General features: G+C 31.9%; 2 protein-coding genes across 3 annotated transcripts; one reads left to right on the top strand and one right to left on the bottom strand.

Moving 5' to 3' along the window:
• Positions 1–469: 469 nt before the first annotated feature.
• LOC132744354 (palmitoyltransferase ZDHHC9-like) lies at positions 470–1385 on the top strand. Its single transcript, XM_060733041.1, has 2 exons — positions 470–494; positions 1000–1385. Exons 1-2 carry the CDS (start codon positions 470–472, stop codon positions 1383–1385), a joined length of 411 nt encoding a protein of 136 aa, XP_060589024.1.
• A 3093-nt stretch (positions 1386–4478) lies between these two features.
• On the bottom strand, positions 4479–11209 carry LOC132744352 (location of vulva defective 1-like). Of its 2 annotated transcripts, none has more exons than XM_060733039.1 (6): positions 10423–11205; positions 9005–9355; positions 7388–7801; positions 6177–7037; positions 5575–5680; positions 4479–5091 (listed from the first exon to the last, which is right to left on the bottom strand). In XM_060733039.1, the coding sequence occupies exons 1-6, from the start codon at positions 10523–10525 to the stop codon at positions 4599–4601; spliced, it is 2328 nt and encodes a 775-aa protein (XP_060589022.1). In that variant the 5' UTR covers positions 10526–11205; the 3' UTR covers positions 4479–4598. The 2 variants fall into 2 exon arrangements, with proteins under 2 accessions (XP_060589022.1, XP_060589023.1); XM_060733040.1 differs by having other exon boundaries at positions 4853–5020; positions 10423–11209.
• Between the last annotated feature and the right edge of the window lie 11111 nt (positions 11210–22320).

Raw genomic sequence — 22320 nt, 5'->3', positions numbered from 1 at the left:
GTCTCTGATGTAAGCGACAGTTTACAATTATTTGTCTTTAAAAAATATTAAGGACTATTAATAGTTTATAACAACAAAAGAACATGCATGATATTGAGAATACGTAGTTGCAACGTTCTAGTTAATGACCCGTCGTAAACAGTTGGTCGCTGCGTAGTAATTGGAAAATTGTTATCAAAAATAATAAAGAATATTTGCCACTGAATTAAAGCATTTACTTATAAATTTTCATTTATGCTTTTTGTTAAAAAAATATGGATAAAGTTATTATTTTGAAGGGTTTTCATACCAGAACTATTTATTACAGACGTACGTATGCCTAAACCTGATTACCGCGGCAGTATGACGTCACGGAGTAGTGATTTAAACAAAAATCAAGAATTTTTCAGAGAATTATTATCTTTACAAATTGCAGATATGAAATTAAAGAATGAAAATATTTTCATATTGTAAATGTCTGTGATGATTGATGTGTCAGCTTAGAAAAAATCAAGGTACTATTTTTTGACCTGATTACCGCGGCAGTATGACGTCACGGAGTAGTGATTTAAACAAAAATCAAGAATTTTTCAGAGAATTATTATCTTTACAAATTGCAGATATGAAATTAAAGAATGAAAATATTTTCATATTGTAAATGTCTGTGATGAGTGATGAGTCATCTTAGAAAAAATCAAGGTACTATTTTTTGACCTGATTACCGCGGCAGTAAGATTTGACAGACAGTTATTAACATTGGGTCGGCATAGCCTCCCCAAAAACAGGAAGAAATTAACTACAAAACAGACGACAACGGGTCGCGTTACACGGAAACAGATATCAAAGGAAGAGTATTCCAGCAGCAATACTGCAGAACGTGTAAGATCTACAGACCGCCCAGGTCATCCCATTGCAGTGTCTGTGATAATTGTGTGGAAAGGTTCGATCACCACTGCCCATTTCTCTCCAATTGCATCGGAAAAAGAAATTATAAACATTACTTTATTTTGTTAATTATAGCGACCGTGCTGTCATGTTATGTGATTGGTTGTAACGTGGCAGTTATCTCTTTCCGGGCACAAGAATATCCAATCAACGAAGCTTTTATGAAGTCAATACCCAGTGTAATTGAAGGAATCCTTTGCTTACTAATACTGTTAACCGGACTTTTATGTCTTGTTGTTTATCATACACGACTTGTTTGCCGAGAAGAAACCACGAACGAATCGTTAAAAGACACATTTGCTAATAACATTAACCCATTCAGCCAGGGTAGCTGGTACTCAAACTGCTTTTACATCCTGTGCACGCCTAAAGCACCAAAGTTGTTGGACAGACGAGGATTTGAAGATGATGCAGACGTTAGCCAGGAGTCAAGTAGTAACCCACCAACTCCACCAATTTAAGGACTCTAATCTTTTAATTAACTTTACAGTACAATCTACTAGATTTTTTTTTTTGTAATTGCCGTTATCAAGGAAAAAATGTCATTCTATTAGTATTTGAGATTTTTTGAGGATTCACTTTGCCTGTTGGATTGTCACTGTCTTATTGTCAACACATATTATATTTTATTTTAAAAAAATAACTGTATCACTCCAATAAATGGTATTGTTTTTGTTGTTTTTTATTTTTGTTGTTTTTTTTCGGGGGGGGGGGGGAGGGGTCCCTGAATAAACCCATTGTCTTCAAAAGTATTCATCACAAAGTTGTAATATTTCACATTGTGATTGGTCATAACTAGTCGATGCACCCTATTGATTTTGGGGTCACTAGGCCAAAGGTCACAGGGGCCTTAAATGTCAAAATGGTATCCGCTGATTATCTTAAAAAATATTCATTACACAGTCTTCATATTTCACAAAGTGATCGGCCATAACTAATAGATGACCTCTATTTATTTTGGGGTCAATGGTCAAAAGTCAAGGTCACAGGGGCCTTAAATGTGAAAATGATTTCCGCTGATTATCTTGAAAAATATTCATACAAAGTCTTCATATTTCACATAGTGATTGGTCTAAATGAGTAGATGACCACTATTGACTTTATGGTCACTATGTCAAAGGTCAAGGTCAGAGGGGCCTTAAATGTTAAAATGCTTTTCGCTGATTATTTTGAAAAGTATTCACCACAAAGTCTTCATATTTCACATAGTGATTGGCCATAAGTAATTCTATTGATTTTGGGGTCAAAGGTCAAGGTCATAGGGGTCTTAAATGTCAGAACGGTTTCCGCTGATTATCTTGGAAAGAATTCATCACAAAGTTGTTATATTTCACATATTGATTAATCATAACTAGTAGATGACCCCTATTGATTTTGGGGTCACTATGTCAAAGGTCAAGGTCACAGGGGCTTTAAATGTCAAAATGGTTTCTGCTGATTATCTTGAAAAGTATTCATTACAAAGTCTTCATATTTCACATATTTATTGGTCATTACTTGTAGATAACCCCTATTCATTTTGGGGTTTCTAGGTAAAAGATCAAGGTCACAGGGGCCTTAAATGTCAGATTGGTTTCCACTGATAATCTTAAAACGTATAAATCACAAAGACTTCATATTTCACATATTGATGGTTCATAAGTAGTAGATGACCCCTATTGACTTTGGGGTCATTAGGTTAAAGGTCAAGGTCACAGGGTCCTTGAATGGTAATATGATTTCCGCTTATTATCTTGGTAACCATTTTCACAAAGTCTTCATATTTCACATATTAATTGGTCATAACGAGTAGATGACCCCTTGTGATTTTGGGGTCAAAGGTCAAGGTCACAGAGACCTCAAATGTTAAAATCGTTTCCGCTCGTTATCTTGGTTACAATTCATCGCAAAGTCTTCATATTTCACATATTGATTGGTCTTAACTTGTAGATGACCCCTATTGATTTTGGGTCACCAGGTCAAAGGTCATAGGGTCATTGTATGGTAGAATGGTTTCAGCTCATTATCTTTAAAGATAATTATCACAAAGTCTTCATATTTCACAAAGTGATCATATCCAACAGATGACCCGTATAGCTTTTGGGGTCACTAGATCAAAGGTCAAGATCACAGGGGCCTTTAGTGTCAGAATGGTTTCGGCATATTATCTTGAAGATTTTTTATTACAAAGTCTTCATATTTCACATACTGGTTGGTCATAACTAGTAAGTGACCCTATTGATTTTGGGGTGACTAGGTCAAAGGTAAAGTTCACAGGGTTCTTGAATGTTAGTATGGTTTCTGCTCATTATCTTGAAAACTATTTATCACAAAGTCTTCATATTTCTAATATTGATTGGTAATAACTATTAGATGACCCCTATTGATTTTGGATCACTAGTTCAAAGTTCTAGGTCACAGGGGCCTTTAATGTCTCATTATATTGAAAACTATTTATCACAAAGTCTTCATTACTTTTCTTTTTTCCATAATTGAACACTTCCATGTACCCATTTATGGCAAGTTTTTATTACAAAATTACCAATGGTGTAAATCAAGGGCTAGAAAGGGGGGAGTATATGTGTCGTTCGACATTTCTTGTTTTCTTTTTATTATGACATCAGTATTATTTGCGCCGGGTGCAAAAGTCGACCCGCACATAACAAAAGATGCTTCAATTTTTTTTTTCGTTTAAGGCACACTTTTTTTACTTGGAGACCATACCCGCTTTTATGGTATGACATGAAAGTGTGATATAAAAGATTCCACCGCGGATGTTTCTTACTTTAAAAGTTCATCATTGTCACGTTCTAATGTTAAACTCTGCTTAAGCCGGTTTTAGGGGACATTAACGGTAGCTTGCAGTTATCACTACCGTCCATGAACAGACTTGATCAAACCGAGCCTGCAACATTTTAAGTTTTTCCGTTTTGGACGGTCTTTAAAGATTCCGTTTTTTATGTGTGTTTTTTTATTGCCATACCAGTGTTATTTGTGCCGTGTGTGTAAAATGCCCGTACATAATTATAATCAACGGTGTTTGAAAACCGTTCGGCTGGTTTATTTATTTATTTTTGTGACGAACCGAAAAATTGAAAATTCAAGGGCACTGAATTCAACGTTACGTATGTAAACAGAAATGGTACAATATAAGAGCGTAACCCAAGAGCGAGTCTTTTTAGCGGTGTGGTTGAGAGTTCATCTTAAACATGCAAATCCTGACGTTCGAGATCCCTGCAGGGCTGGATTTTATTCAGTCTTTTTTGTTTATTCATTTGAACTTTTAAACCCGGAACAAGTATGAACATAAATTTGAAAAAAATGTTTCAACTGTTTCAGCAGGTTGGTGGATACAACTTTGCCCGCTCATTCTCGAGTCATATTAATTTATGACATAATCTTATATAACATAACTGAACCTGATATCTAACTACAACAATTAATAATACAGTAATAAATCGTTGTGCAACCTGCTGATCGAAATATTTGAATCTGTTCCTGGCAGAATTTAAAAAAAAAAACAAAGAAAAAAAAAGCAAACAGACAAACAAAAACAACAATGATTGTTCCTGTATTTATACGTTCTCTTTTGTTATAAAAAAGGAATTTATATAAAAAGACACACAATCTAGTTTATTTGTATCAAATATATCAAAAACAAAACAAAATGAACAAGTTGTAAAAGAAACACATTTTTAAAATTTTGTCTTTCCCTCGTTCCTTACTTTTGCATAAAGTATGCTTGGGTCAAAGGTCACGGTTTTACCACCATTTTGAATATTTGAATTAGAATCTACCTGTAAAGAGTCAGCATTTTCTATTCCATTCACAAAATCAATTGTCTCGTTACTTGTTTCACCTGTGTAAGTACTGTCACTAGGCATTCTAGAATACGGAAGCGTGTCTTTTTCGTAGTCGTCATTGTCGTCTGCAGATAATGATTTAATTTTATACTGATCAAAGTAAACTGGGCTGCTAATGTTTTTCTTTGTCAATGAAGGTGAAGTGTTCCCAGCACCATCATAAATTTGACTTCTTGGAATTGTTGAAAATGATGGTTCCCCTCTATCCATTTCCGGTGAAGAATCAGACACTGTATTTCCGGCTTCGCCGTAATCTTCAGGAAAAGAGTAAAATATATTTGTATTTCTGATGTAATTTCTACGTACTTTTTCTTTCCGTTTTATCCTGCAAGAAGAATGTTTTATCCAAGAATAAAGAACATCTTTTATTATAAAAAAATATGCCTTTAAGAGATTGATGATTCATCTTTACATCTTTTTCTTTTAGAAACTCGGTTCTTATTACACCAGAAATATTTTGTTTTGACAAACCTTTGGTGTTGCTTTTACTTCTTAAATGTTTAGTTGTGACTTTTTTTCAGTGGAAAACGATTCCATGACAGCAGAGTGATAAAAATATCTGGTAAAGTCACTATGGAATTCACTATTTGAGAAATGAATAAACTTATTATTATAATCATATAATTGCCTATTTCATCTTCAAAAAGGCTCAATGTTTGACTTTGTTATTGATATATTGTGTGGAAAAGTGGCAATCATTTATATATCATACCATATCTATGAATGAACGAATGAAGATCTAAATAAGGATTTTATAGTTGAAAATTTCAAATAAACAATAGAAAAATTCATAAATAGTATAATTTACCTTAAACATAACAACACGGTTATAATTGCAACAATTATCATCAACAAAATTACCATACCGACTGTTATACCAATTATCAATCCATTGTTGTTATTTCCATCGTCATCTGTAACAATAGTTTATGGAAATGATATATTTTTATCTTATTTTATGTAATTGTATTCATTTACTAATGGTCATATGCATGTGACTTTTCTTCTAAATTGTATATATTGGTCTTCATCACCGAAGATTAAGCCAGCTGGTTTTAAATAACTTGTCTTCTACTATTGTGAGTTCAAATCCCGTCAAGGACTGTTGATCTATCTATTCATGTGACTGTGAGGGAGCTGTCAAGCTAGTTTACGGAATGTAAGAGGTTGTACACAGTGACCGTTTGTGCCTTACGTACCAAAGAGATGTCACCTGAAGTCTTCCCCCTCCAGTAAGATTGTCGGGTCGCACGATCAAAATCTTTGCTTAAGTTTATCAAACAAGACAATAATATAATATAATATCATATATCAGCATATATTATTCTAGAAATTTATCTAACCATAGCGACCCAAACAAAATGTGTTTTGGAACTTATGAAAGTTTTCAGAATGATCATTAAAAATTACCTTTGGTTTTTCTAGTTGTCACCGCCGACGAATGAGTTGTGATTTCTGTATTTATTGAAGAAATGTCCAAACTGTTTTTAGAATTTTGATCCACTAAATTAGTTGTTTCAACATCTGTTGATATGGTTTTATTGGTTGACTCTGACGAGGCATACATTTTACTGGACGTTGTATTTAAAACTGGAACGATTGTGGTTTGAGTTGATGTCGTTGTGTGTGTAGGAGACGATGTTACATCGACAGACACTGAGTGAAGTCCTGAATTTGTATCAGTAGATCTTAATGCAATACCGTTTGTAGAGGATGATTCAGAATTGACTGAAGCAAAAATCGTGGAAGATGATGTAGGAACTGAATCGGAATGTACCGATGGACTAACTGATGGTTGATAACTTCTTGAACGGGTGACACTAGGTGTCAAATTTGGACGGTAACTGGACGGAAAATCCGTTGCTGATTGTTTTGTCAATTGCTCTGTAGATGGACGGGATACATTTTTTGAAGATAATGTTGGTAAACTTCGTAACGTGGTTAAAGATATGACACTTTCTAGTGTCGTTGGTGTATTTGACGTATGTGTTTGAAATGACGAGCTTGCATTCTTTGTTACAGAATGCGATGACACTGAATTTAATGACATTGATGACTGGAATGGAGATGTAGTCATGGAAACACTGGGTGTGGTACGATGATGACTTGCTTTAAATGAACTTGTAAGTTTACTGGATGAAGATTTGGTTGTAATCTGCTGTGCAGATGTTGACTTGGTGGTCACTTTTGTTATTGGACACTCCAATTTTGAAATAGACATCTCAACTCCGGGCGCAAAACATTTTACAAGAAGAGGTTGTTGAGGGAATGCTGAAAAAATGTAAAGCTTTTATTATTTTTCTAAAAAAAAATACATTTTTGCAATGTCTTTAGTTCGTTAAAAAATTAACAAGATGTACTTAAGACTGATGTATATTTTACTTATGGCGTCTTTCATGTTCTTATGAATGCTTTGGGAAGGACCAATTATATTGTTAAAACTTGCGGTCCGACCTCTCGCTTTTTTTGAACAATTCGATATTATTCGATATTGTTTTATATTTGCATGTGACATTGTACCTGTTTTGTATAGAAAAAAAACGATATTATACGATTAAACTAATGCTTTGAAGCTGAAAAAACCACACTTATTCTTTGAACATTAATATCACTATACTTACTTTTGAAATAAAGAACAATATAATTTGGACCATTCAGGTCATTAGCAGCAATTATGTTCTTCATTGAAACAGTTTCGTTCGTAGCATGTAGGTTTATTTCAGTCATTCTTTCAAATGTATGTCCTTTTTTAAACAGCTCGGTATTCTGGCATTGGTAAGTCTTATTTTGTTTAACAAATTCAAGCGATGACGTCGAACATCCTGCTGTTGCCGTATCCAGCTTGGGCAGATTAAAATCCAGATCTACTAGTGTGGTAAACATCGCAACATTGCAGCCCGGTGTTAATATTTGACAGCTACAGTCCTTTTGGGTGTTTGCGCTGATTTGTAGGTTGCTACTTGACATGTTGAATCGAATAAACAAATCGGTGCCAGAGATGGTTTTGTTTTGGCACATATCTGTTCTATTATTGTCTGAAATTTGAACGATATCTTAAGCTGATAGAATAATGTCATATAAATAAAGCAAAATTTGTTACTTTTATATTGTAAAGATATTTCTCACAATTTAGGCATGTTGACACAGCACGGCAAATTAATTAAAGTTGCCGACATTCCTACTGAACTTTAACGGGGTGTATCCATTCATAGACTAATTCCAACTCTCATCTTGTGTCAGAAGAAAACGTCATTAATTATAACAAGACGATGGTCTCTGTGATGGAAAGTATTCACACATTGGAATATTTTGTTCCAGTATCTGAGGACATTTCTTGAATATACATACAACTTATCTTTAGACGAAATCAACTCTATGTGATTAAATTAAGGGCACAATAAAATTCTGAAATGAATAAACTTTTCATTCTATGGAAAAATCAAAAATGAGTTTAATATATAATGATTTAGAACATTTTAGATGCTCATCTCGTGAAGAATGTAGCGCTGGATGTGAAATTATCTCTCATAAAAGTAACAACATGTAAACAAACAGGGATTTTGAATACCATTTATAGTACTTAGTTACTATATTTTACTTATTGCCAAAATAAGATGGTTCAGGTATTTGGCAAATGAGTAACTATTTGGAAACCAACAGGACACAAACAATAAAATCAGTATCAAGGACATACACAACAGCTTGACTTAAACACAGACTCAATGGAACCAAGTCTGCATATTTTTTCAATTATTTGCACTTTTTTCTTAATGTAATTATTTGCATTTCCATTGTCGTCGCTGCCTCTTCAGTTACGTTCATAACATTTAAAAGACATACATGTTGATACATGTATACTTACTTTAGGTTTATACAAAATTTCTGTTATTCTTTCTTCCCCCAAGTGTCCGAAGCATTTGTTTCCAAGTATATAAAAAATTGGGGCCCGTTGCTAAGTGTATAAGGGTTTTTACTTTAAATCACTTGGCCCTCATCGCTGTTAGTCCGAATCCCGCCAGGAATTTTGGATTTCATGTGAGGAAGCTATCCACCTTATTTACGGAACATCGGTGGTTCTACTTGGGTGAACGTTCGTGCATGAAATAATGAACGGAGGGGCACCCGAGGTCTTCTCCCTTCAGTAAAACTAGAAAGTCGCCATATGATCTCTGTGGTGTTGGTGCGACGTAGAACTCGTAAATTCGTACTGAATGTAAAATACGATAGCCATAACTTACCATTAACGCAAGCATATTGCATCCACACATATGACGAATACGGTGTTTTAGCAAGTCTTGGCGCCCATCCTTCACAAGACACTTTTCCTTCACAATTCTCAAATATTGCAGACATATTTCGCTGGCTAAATGGAGTAAACGTATCGCTAGAATTATAACCGCAGCAAGCAGTGACCTTATCTTTCTCTTTGCAATTACTTATTCCATATTGACAATTCTGTAACCATTTCGTTCCGTACATCAGTTTTCCTAAAATTATGGAAGTTCCAGCAGGACACTGCATTTGGTATCTTGAGCAATCATCGTCGGCTCCATAGCAGGCGGTTATATCATTCCATACTGTTCCATCAACTGTGCATGAATAAAATATACACAGTACATGGGTAAACTGATAAACAAAGAATGATAAAACGTTCACATTATCTCGAGAATATACATGTATAAATCTTAAATGACAAAATTCTTAATATTAAATTGATTGGTTGATTGATTGATTGATTGATTGATTGATTGATTGATTGATTGATTGATTTATTTTTATTTATTTATTGTCGGCATTTTAAATCATATCGACATTGTCAAGATATTTGGTAAAATGAAAACAAACAACAACAAAAAAAACACGTTAATATCAATATTTAATGATACAAAACTTGTTTGATAACTATACTTGTATACTTCAATTAAGGGATTCAATGATTTTATGTTCAGAAGAATTGATTAAAATGTTTAAATAATTGCCGTCATACATTGTGACCAAGACCGTACCATCTGATTATAGTATCTAAAGTTCGTCAATTTTCCCTTAACTAATGAATAGTTTAGTTCAAATTTAAAGAAAGACAATTCCATTAAGTACATTTAAGCGTGGTAGAGTTAATTATTATAAGAATTCCACTAATCGCATTAATGCATTATTTTCTAAAAAATAAAATAAATAAACCTTAATATATTCCCTAGTAAAAACTATATTTTGGCCTCAGCTCTATTACAGTTGTGTAATATAACCCCAGAATAAAATTCATTTTATGTTTATTAATTGACTTTCCATGTAACTGTAACGATTTTATTAATATTTCTTAAATTTCTATAATATTTTACCAATAGCTAATAATGATAAGTTTAAATCTGAGCTTAAATCTAAAAAAAATGTCTGTTCTGTTCTGTTCATTTCAGCTAAATCATTCATAACTTGACATTATCTAAGCTATAATTACCAAATATATCTGTAAATCATCGAATTGCCCTTTTTTTTCCTTACAATTATTAATATCATAAAAACAAAACAGTTAAATACGTGTTTTAATCTATTTAATTGTTCCATTTGTTTTTGTCGTTATTTTTTCGGATGATTTTAATTTTTACATTTTTTTTTAATTCGAACTTGCAATATTTCTTATATAATTTTATAAACTTACCTTTTAAGAGGATACTTAATATCCACAATGTAAGAAAAAACAAGTTTCGACTATTATTAAGTGTGAACATTTTATTTAGCATTTGTCCACAATGGAAAACCATCTGAAACTAAACTATGACATTTTAAACATTAAAATAGCATATAGCATCTTTTATCCCTATTTATCACACTGCGGTGAACAAAGATATCGCTTTTTAATAAACAGGGAATTTCTCTTCTCAAAGCACATTCTCTGGTCACACCCTGGTTGACTCGAGCACAAATGTGTAATCAACCAGTATTTAGAAGTTTTCGTCTTATCGTCAAATGTTTAAACATGAACAGATTCGATTCCTTAAATGCCGAGGAATGTAACAAATTCACATCTCGAGTTTTCGATTTTGCAATTAAACTCATCATATCTAAGAGGCCAAGTCTTGATTTTAAAGTACCTGGACACGAATCTGCAGCTTCGGTAGTTAAATAAATTGCTACGAATTTGCGGCTTCCGTATCAAAATAAATTGCAACGAACCCGCGGCTACGGTATGAAATAGGTTGTTAAAATGAATTATTTTTTGTTTGAACGGTGATAAATGATTCTGAACGAAAACATCCTTCTTCATTATCTTACCATGTACAGCTTTGAGTGAAAGGTCACGGAGATACAGCAATTTGTTATTTTTGACTGGGAGATTGAAATGTATCCTACGGAAAGAACATAATTATTTCCCTGGTGTTATTAAACTTATTTCAGAAACATTCTTCTGTTAGGCTAATTCTTATCTAGAAATTGTTTCTTTAAAGCACATATTTTGCTGATGACTTCTTTTTGTGATTGGTGTACATGTATGTTTTACTAAAAGAGCACTTTGATTTTAATAGATACGGTTAGTTTTTCCAATTTGATAAATCACCGAAAATATTAAAGGTACGAGTCAGTATTTTTTGTAAAGAGTGACATTCTTTATAAAGTGAATGTTGATACACATTAACAAAGGCGTGGTTTATTTTGATATTAAATGCAATATAGCGTGCGGCAGCGCCTCACTAAGACACTTTCATATCTACGTTTCGCTAATTGTAAACACTGATTATAAATGAGCATCGGTGTGGCATCATTCTAACCACAGTGAGCAACAGAACATCTTTTGAAAGGTGTAAGTATTCAGTCGCAAAGTTTATTAACAGATTAGAAAGGCATTAAACGATTTGAAATTATTCACGTAGTTTCATAGATTAAACACCGAGTTCTGATAGCCTGGATTAAAGATTTAAGGTTGTTGTTTAAAAATATACGTAAACTTGATAGATACAAGTCATGCCTTTAGTCAGCTTTGGAGAAATTCGTTGACGGTCTGTTTTAATGACCACAATGTCAGACTGCCCAACGGCCTTAGTTGTTTTCTTTTGTCCCTTAGTTCACATATTATTCAAGTGTATATTACAATTTTAGTTCAAAATTGTGGGGAATTTTACAAAATATTTGTATATATTTTGGCGCTTACCTTTTTTTCCTTTTTTGCTTTTACTAATAGTAAACATAGTGAACAACAATTTGAAGAAACTAGCAAATCGTTCATTTTCAGTTTATCTGTACTATTTTAACGCTATGACAATGTATTCATGTTTTTATTTATATAAATAAATATTTGTTTTGTAAACACATTTACCACTCTTTATAACCCTAACCAAATGCTACCGACTTATTAAAAGATTTTTTATCAGATTTGCTCAATCCAATTCAATTCAATTCACAAAGCTCTTACTACCATGATTTAACATCTGTGGCATCCTTATATCACATTTGGTGTCCCCATCCCCTTTATTGGTCCCTAGCGCTACAATGCATATCTTTTCATGAACCACTATCAAACATGGTCTACAGCATCCTAAAAAACTTCTTTATCTGAACGAAATTTGATCTGTAGCAACTGTAGATGATCCTCTTTCAAATGTATGCAATGGTTCTTTGGTTAGACACTACTAAGGGCATGCAGTGGATTTAAATATAATGTATATATTTGTACATCTGAAAAAAAAAACAACATTTAATTCCGAGACATTGAATGTACATGTCTCATCACCAAACTTGCTCTTTACGGCTACACCTTCATGCCGGTAGCACATCTAAGAGAAATTTGAATTTGGGTGAACGATGCAAGGTCATCATGATCCTCTTATTTTGTACCATCAACAACGAGTTAAACGTCTATATTATCTATTTAACTTGAAAACCCTTTGAGGATGAGACAATTGATTATTTTGTGGTTAACGACGGAATTTTCCATTTGAAAACAGAAGTTTGCTGAGCATGAATAAAACTTCCTTGATCGTTCTCGCCGAAGATGCAGATGTCATTATTTTATGAAAGTTAGAAAACATCAACACACATTCCTGTGAAGTGAACTCGGCCTTTTTGATGCGCAGTAATTACATGTCACAAATTCTTCCGTTGGACAAATACAAAATAGAAAAAAATGCTTTAAGCTACAAACTCGTTTAGGGGAATCGATAGCCTGACCTGTGTTTAAAATTGTTTATGTAAATTCAGCTCTTGAAATTCAAAAGTAAATACTGATTTTGGACATAACTTTGATCATCAATTTAAAACTTCAAAGGTTACGAAAAATCCCCTTCAACTGTCCCATTTACCATCCAGTGTCACGTAACTGATATTGTGTTCTATGAAAGTGATTTTACTACCATATCAGATGCATGATTCACACGACATTTGAAGTCCTACAAGCCGACGCATGTATGGTAACTTTTCCAGCAACAAACATTGCGTTTTGGTTGGGTAAGTTCATTGCAAAGATTAAACAATATGATAAATAAACCGATTTGTTTACACATTGAACGCAAGAAAGTATACCTTTGTAAAGGTCATAAATACTTTGTAAAGTATACTCTAAAAAATGCAATGATATTATCTAAGATATTTGTTTATCTTGTGCAATAAGCGTTTCATAAAGAACAGGTTCTGTCTTTTTATTGTTATAAGCTTATAATATATCATTTCATATTATTTACATGTCATCTAATGAAACAGGTTTAAAAAAGCATACACGGATGTTAATTATTTTAAGAGGGATAAGCTGAAATTCAAGATCATTTTTACTAACACACTCTACAAAATGAGCTTTGATTTGAGAGGAAAGTATTATTTTCTCTCTTAGCAGCATTGCCGGCAATTTCTAAATTTTTGTATCTTGTTACTCAATAAATTAAAAAAAAAAATGTTTCTTTTTTGTTTAAAAGAAACATCAAAGATAAGAGGAGTTTGTTATTTATTTAAATAATAACTGTCTTGCATGAACTCATAATGTCATGATGTTTTCAAGTTGGTTCATATGAAGATGTCGGCTTAGACCTAATAGGAAATGGCATTGACATCACTTGTTTACTGCGGTTTGAGAACAAAGGCAGGAGTGTTACATGTTTTGTATGAAGACATGTTCTGTGATGTCCTAGCTTATAAACTGTCGCCAGTGATAAGTATTCCCTTTCCATATTTCCTCATTTTAAATGTTGTGTCCCCCTCCTCAAACCCTGTTGATCCCGTATCTTTTGGTTTTATTTCCTATCATTTTCCTTATTATATTGTAAATTGAAACTGTTTTATTAGCAGGTCTCTTCCCTCATTTCTCCATTCTTATTATGCCCTCTCAAGTTTTGGTTCGGTGTCCTTCTATGTGTTCGATGTGTCGCCTTGACTTGATTATCTTTGTTCTCATTTTCGTATGTCGGTGATTCTTTCCTAGATTATTTACTTAATTGTTAAATGGTTAACCAACATATCTTTAAAACTGAACTTGATGGCTTTCTCGTCCAAACAAATTTCAATATACCATTTTGTAAGTAGTGTGTTAGTTTTACAAACCACTTACACTGATAGAGATCTGTCACGATTTTGTTGTATGTAATATGTTTACAAACGTTTGTTCTGATTTTCAATAGTTGAAATACTTTTCATGAAAAAAAAATATTCTTCTAATTTCATGTTTGAACAAAAAATGAAAAACGATTCCACATAGGTCATCCACATGATCTTCAAACAAGATAACGCAAACGTATATGAAAACCACTGCCGCAAATAACATAAAGTCACGTTATGTTTTAACACTTCCAACGTTGAATTTATTTCCCATACGTACAGTAATTCTAGCATGAAACACAAATACCGTATTTTAACCCTAAAAGAGTGATACATTGTTCTAAATATTTAATGATAATACGATGGTTGTATGAAATCTAACAAAATCACAGGTTATATCAGGATTTGTTCTGCGACTTGTTTAGATTTGAGATTGTTCTAGTGACTAGAATTAGTGGCACTAGGTAAACTTGCGGGTAAATAGTTTAATTTGAGGAAGGCCCCCGTCACATTGTTAATTGTTGGCACATGTTCGGTCATGACACTGTTGGGACACACGACCAAATGAATATTGTATTGACCATAACAATTTTCTTTTCAAAATGTCTTAAACGAAATTAATGACATCTGTCTTGCGATTTTATAGTTTAGATTGTATCACGTCTCTTGATAATACATTGCAAGTTATTTATTGTAATGTCAATAATGTAACGTTTAGGTTAATTGTACGCCATTTGCAATGTTATAATCTTGATAAAGCCAAATCACTTACGAAATTGAAGCATTATAAATATTGAGGGAGCGGTGACCTAATGGTTAAAGTATCTGCATGTTAACCCAGAGATCATAGGTTCGAGCTTTCATGGGTTACGACCATGTTTCCTCATAAGTATGACACAAGTACTGTATAACTCCAGAGAGTGACAAATATCCGTTCGCGAACAAGCTTTAATAAATTCAATGTAAGTTTAAACTAAAACATTGTTGTAATTTCGCTTCAAGATCATATTATAATATTTGAAATGACGGTGATACTGTATTATAACAGATGTAATAGTTCTTTTAACAACATTAAAGGCACAGAAAGCCTCAGAAATTCATTGATTCATTTTTCTTTGTGTGACTAATAATGTTGATATAATGGATTTAGAAAATTTGTATCATCACCTGGAAAATAAATTGCGTGCAATAATTTGGGATAAAGATAGCAAAATGTAAACAAAGTGGTTTAACTTCAATACAAAATACTTAATCACAATTCAGCAAAAGATGGCGGAATAACATGGTCAACGAGTAACTTTTTGAAAATTGTAACAGGTCGCCAAAAATGAAAAACCTTTTAAAATAAAAATCTTATATTTTAGGCTTAATGAGCCTCTATGTCTATCGCTGTAAGTAACAACCAAATACAAGTTGTCGTTTAATTGTCAGTGAATGGCTTTATTTATTCATCTATATACAACACACAATATTCGGAATAAAAGAAATATTTATAGCAAAAATTAATGAATACAGCTTAACCTTTGCCAAAATCATCATATCAAAATATGATGGTTTCTTTAAAAAAGGTAGGACTTACAAAGGCCTATCTCCCCCACGAAAATCCCATAAAATTAATTTCACATTACAAATAATGTATAACAAAACTTCCACATGTTGACAAATGTGTTTTTGTATGACTTAACGTTTAATATGATTTCACACGGGTTGTTATTTTACAAATTTATTAAAACGAATTTGAAATTATATTATTAAGTGTATTTCGTATTTCTGGTCAACTTAAGATAATAATAATAATGATGATAATAATAATAATAATAATCTTTATTGAAAGATACACTAATTATCATCTTTGTGTGAAATATATCAATCTCAGAAACTTATTAGAATATAGGAAATTCTTATTGAATTAATCTAATTTAATTTAAATAAAAGAATGTACAAACTATGAATGGGAAGTTGCATTCCTTTTAACAAGTCAATTAAAGTAGATCCTTTCTTTAAAAACACTGCCAGTGCTTTAATGATATTATATATTCATTTTGTAAAGTGACTCACTCACAGTGTAGCAATTATCAATAATTTCAATTATCATATTTGAGCATAATATACCTTTAGCATCGAACAAAAGAAATAACAATTCTTAACTTTAGATGTGACTTGTTACGTTCTTGACAATTTAAAAGCACACAAAAAAGTTATCAAGAACAATAAGAACTATTGCAATGAGTGCATTTATATTACAACAAACATAATTTGATTGATTTGACAAATAATGATGCAAAAGAGTTTATATGAATTACCTACAAAAGTTAGCGTATCTTTCGTAATAATTTGAAGGGTAAAAATCATGACTTGAAAATCAGTGATGCATTAGTTACTAGACGTATAAAAATATTCCTAAAAAACACAACAAGAACAACACAAGAACAACATAATTGCCTATGATTAATATCTGAAATAGTTATTGTATTCACACATGAATACTGATTCTTTGATAAAAAAAACCTAATCAGGCAATCAGTTTTTGCAAATAAGCGGCGCATACAAAAATTATTTACATAATTTTAAACAAATGATATCATATTAAAAATATGTTGTTGTTGTTTTTTCTTCTTTAAATCAACATAATAAATAATCAAAGAATATTTATGGTGAAAACACTGAGATATTGTAAGAGTATAAGTTAACATTTTGATTTAGTTGTATGAGTATGAAGAGAAATATATACTTCGTTACTCTATGTGCCCTTCCATCACTCCAACCTAAATTATTTTTGGTTTCTAAATAACAACGCTATGTGTATTTTTCAATAAACTGGGCCCCTACATAATATAATGTACTTTTAGGTCTAAAACAATTAAAAGCGATTTAAGAATACATGTACAATTTTCTACAAGTTTATATATGTTAAAGAATACATTTTTCTATAATATTTTTTGTTCTTCGGATGACACATTGTTAGTGATAAATGAAAATTTTGAATAATCGGCTTTCACATTCTCATAATGTTGGAGTAATCATTTATTAACCTTATTTGTTTAATTGTGACAGGTTTTGTAAACAGAAATTTGTTTCAATATCCAAAGTTTGCTTTCACTATGGAACAATCAGTTTTATCCGATAGCATGTGGTCCCCAAAGCGTGTTATGCCAATACAAATGTACATCTTTATAAATGCTGTTATTTACTATATATGACACATTACCATAAAATCTTGGCGACTCAGCTGATAAATTTCGAAATGTTAAATAAATTAGTGATAAGCGACTTAAATTATCACAACTCAAATTGAAACATTTCTCCGTGGTCAGTCTGAGATTCAAATTTATCTCTATTCGTCATCGTACATTAACAACAATAAAATATTCATAAACGTACATTGATTTAGTGAAATTCAACTCAGACATGATATGGTTATTGGAAGTCTATCCATGTTTATAATTATTTAATTAGCGGTAAATTGTTCAAATAACATGGGAGTGGAATTTCAGTTTTTACACGTATTTAACAGTTATGACCTTAGTCCCGTGTAATTTTCAATTTTCAGAATTTCATTGTTTGGATCCTTAATCATGATCGACATGCTAAAAGATGTAATATCATTGATGATTAAAGATTAAATAACTACAAAATTTCCAAACATTTCTATACCAGTATCAGTTTCATTCTATTACGTAATTCAAACAATTGTTTAACAAAACTAAGCTTAAATTATATAAATAATTATTTATTTTCAATTATTCAATGATTGGTCATGAACAGTGATTTGTTGTTGTTCTTTTTAAACTTTTACTTTTTGTTGAATGCAGTTTTGTTTTCATTTTTGTTGTTTTTGTTATTGTTTTTCAAACCTAAATTGTAATGGTACTGGTAGTTTCTTTGGAAATATTGGTCCATAATTTTCGTTTGATATCTAGCTGTCTTTACTTAATTTAAAGTACCTAATAATTTAATGAGGCTATTAAAGTCATAATGTATTTTGGCTTTTAACCTTAATACAGTCAGTTACTACGCTTTCTTATTTTAATTAAATTCGGGTGGAATACTCTTGGGCAGGTTGTAAAGTCATTTTACTATCGTCTTGTATCTTTCTTCACCTAGTCTAGTGGTTGTCAAATGATGTTCTTGTTGTTTTGTCGTCTTCAAATGTAATGAGTATCACATCATTTTTATTTATTTCTCATTATTTTTACAACAGACAGAATTTGATGAATCATGTCATTTAAAGTGCTATTTGGTGTATCTTAAATCGGTTTAAACTCTCTTTAAGTGTTTCTCTACGGTCAATGCCGATGCGGTGACTCTCCGTTCCTTCTTGTATGCTTCGTTTATATGACAGTGTATTGTAGTGCCCCCCACCCCTTTAACCTCCGCCTTTATGCACCACCTTTAAGACACTCTCCATCCACCTGATTTTGGTCCGTTTCTATTTGGTGTCCCACTTGGTGCCTTTCCAATGGTCCTGTATATAACTTGATAAATATTGTAGCGGCTGGATGACTGATTTCCTATCTTTTAGAACCAATCATTATATCTGTTTAATAAACAAGTCAAATATATATTTATGCCGAGCAATGCTTTCAAGTAGCAAAGTAATTGATATATGTACAGAACAGAGCAGAATAGTTATTAATGAACACAATACATGTATCTTGTTATTTCACAGTGAATGAACAAATTTATCATAATTGAAAAAAAAATGGTATTTTAAGAATGAGCACGTTATGACAATAGTATGAGGTAAATACATATCTTATATGAATACCAAACGAATTTAAGCTACTGTTGCAGAACCAGCCAATTGGACAATTACTGTTTAAAGAAAATAGTATGGAATAAGTAATAAGTTTAAACTTATTTCTGATATATTTTCACCTAAGTAACGAGAAATAATCATTCATAATAATTATTCTGTAGCATTTGATTTCATACACGCTTTCGTTTTTTTTTCATGATCAAAGAATAAATGTAATTTCAAACATATTATTTTCATTGTACATTGAAATTCACAACATTCTAGAAATTCCCATTCGACAGGAATTCCCCAAACATACCTTGATTGATTAATACTTTACATATATTGCGTTGAAAATTTAATAAATAATAGACAACACATGTTGATGCATGTATCACATAGCGATTCTAGGAAAGGAAACAATATAATACTCAAGCTTTTTTTCCCAGACGTATATCAGATAGCGTTATAAATCTTTTCTTATATTTCTTAAGGCGTAAATGGCGGTGGGCGGTTCTGAATATTTGATAAGGACACGAATAGTAACAACCCGTATGTAATATCAAATGTTTCTGGGATTCAGGCGTTGATAGTTTTTGCTTACTTATAACATTTTGTTTTGCTTAAACATAACATATACGTACGAAAGACCGGTGGGGACATTTCAACTTCATGAATTCCTGATTTCAGCTTCATGAATTCTCGATTTCAACTTCAAGAATTCGCGATTTCAACTTCATGAATTCACGATTTCAACTTCATGAATTCACGATTTCAACTTCACGAATTCACGATTTCAACTTCATGAATTCGCGATTTCAACTTCATGAATTCACGATTTCAACTTCATGAATTCACGATTTCAACTTCACGAATTCACGATTTCAACTTCGTGAAGTTGAAATCGTGAATTCGTGAAGTTGAAATCGTGAATTCACGAATTTGAATTCGTGATGTTTAAATTGTGAATTCATGAAGTTGAAATCGTGAATTCGTGAAGTTGAAATCGTGAATTCAAGAAGTTGAAATCGTGAATTGATGAAGTTGAAATCGTGAATTCGTGAAGTTGAAGTCGTGAATTCAAGAAGTTGAAATCGTGAATTCATGAAGTTGAAATCGTGAATTCGTGAAGTTGAAGTCGTGAATTCATGAAGCTGAATCGTGAATTCGTGAATTCCGTATTTTGAAAACGGGAATGCATGATGTTTAAATTGTGAATTCATGAAGATAAAATCGGGAATTCATGAAGTTGAAATGGCCCTACCGGTCTTTCGTATATACGCTTTTCGTATTCGTTCGTGGTTTTGATAGTGTCGATTTGCAAAACAAAAGCACAGAAAAATCAACAGCCTGGAACCAAGGCTAACCAAGAGGGAGCTGTAACAGATTAATCTAATTTCCAGTTAACCGTGGTTTTATTTCGTTGATTCTTGATTGGTTCTGTTGTCAGAAATACAGAATGATGTTCTAGTGTTTTATTCGTAATAAATCCGATAGAATAGCATAAACATCAAATATGCTGATGTATTGTTGAATTATGATGACATAATCAACGTTTCAACAAACAGCTTGCTGTACTGGGCAATACCAGGATCAAGTTGCTAAACACATTAGTTGGTGTGGCTTTCCATACTCTGGTGCCTGGAGATTAGATTATTACTGGTAATTATAAGAGACTATCAACCAAACACATTTTGATAATGTCTACTTGTCGGCTGAACTCGGTCTGCACTTGTTTGATCAGTAGTTTCAGGGTGATGATGTAGATTTCTACATTGTACTTATAATAACAAAAACAACAATAATAATCATCAATCATTTAGTTTATCAAGAATTTATTTATTAAGCAAATGTGGCTCAAATTAACGTCACATTATCCTACATTATTTTATGACTTCACTTAAAATATGAACAAGTGAATTTCATTTGTGCTCATAAAATATTGAAATGATTTTATTTAGTTTGTAGGCGACCAATGCATTGTTTGATTGTTTAAACATCTATCACGCGAATATTTCAAAATTTTAACAATATATCGTTTAAAGAAAATAATACATTTTAATGAATAGATTTAAACTAACACTGAATGATTAACAGTTTATGATCTGTAATAAAATAATGAACATGTTATTTTATTACATATCGTTTTAGCTCTATAATAACGTTATCAGGTTGTATTTGATAAAGCTGCGTTTCCAGTGAACTATATTTTGACCAGAGAAATGTTACTGTATGTTACGCAATATCTATTTTCCTGCGGCCATTGTATATATGGGTTAAAATATTTTTTATTAGGCCATACATCTCCCAAAGTATTCAGTAGATCACGTTTAAGTGATATGCTTCCAGAAAAGAGTAAACAAAAGCAGTCAACAAATATTAAAGTTATATAGTACATGGTATTACAATGTTCTCCCTTTGATTAAATAATAAAATATAAAAAAAAATCCACGGGCTTTTATATTTAAAAGCACCATATATAATAAGTAGAACTCAACCTTATTTCAATTTGATAGACTAAAGAATTGATTTTGTATACATGTCTATGAACTTGACAAAAAGAGTATCTGAATTTCAGAATATTTTTATTGAATGGTTTAAGAAAGAAACAATACAACCCAATGACGGATGAACAAAGGAGACATTTTATTAATGGTACTTCTAAAAGACAAACTGGTTGTCCTTATGGAAACCGTTAGACTTACATTGTTTTATCAGATGGTAAATTAAGTTCAGTGACAGTAAATTAACAGTTAATGTATCTGTAATCAATATTGTTTATAGGGAAGAAAATATTTATTATGTTTGTAGTCAAGAGGGATCACAAATCATTCACTTTTAAACTTATATTACACTGTTATATTCGATTTTCAATAGAAGTTCTACAATTGTAATTGTATGAAATATTTAACAGTGATCGCAAAATTTTAATATACTTGATTAATATTTAATCCAATGATTTGATAAATAATTTTTGTATCAATGATGAAATACATGTGGAGGAATGAAATAATGGAAAGTTTTTATTATCAGTATTTCTTAATCTTTCAGAACGTGGGTTCAAACTATGTCAGGGGCAATCCGTTATTTTCTGAGCACTTTTTTGTTCCATGACCAGATTTGATAGTATGTCTATAAGTTTATAGCTTCTAATAAAATAAAACTAAAATAATTTCTGTGTAAAATAACAATAACAATAATTTGATGGACCATCGGGTGGTAATTTTGCCTTATTTCGCATAATTCTGTCTTTATATAGTCATAAGGGGAAAGGTTCGTTGTTCCATAAATGTTGTTTATATC

This window comes from Ruditapes philippinarum, unplaced genomic scaffold, assembly GCF_026571515.1.
Source record: "Ruditapes philippinarum isolate M1 unplaced genomic scaffold, ASM2657151v2 ctg6182_1_1_1_1, whole genome shotgun sequence".
NCBI classification, from domain to species: domain Eukaryota; kingdom Metazoa; phylum Mollusca; class Bivalvia; order Venerida; family Veneridae; genus Ruditapes; species Ruditapes philippinarum.
Note: the sequence above shows the minus strand (reverse complement) of the source record. Positions and strands in the feature narration are given on the sequence as shown.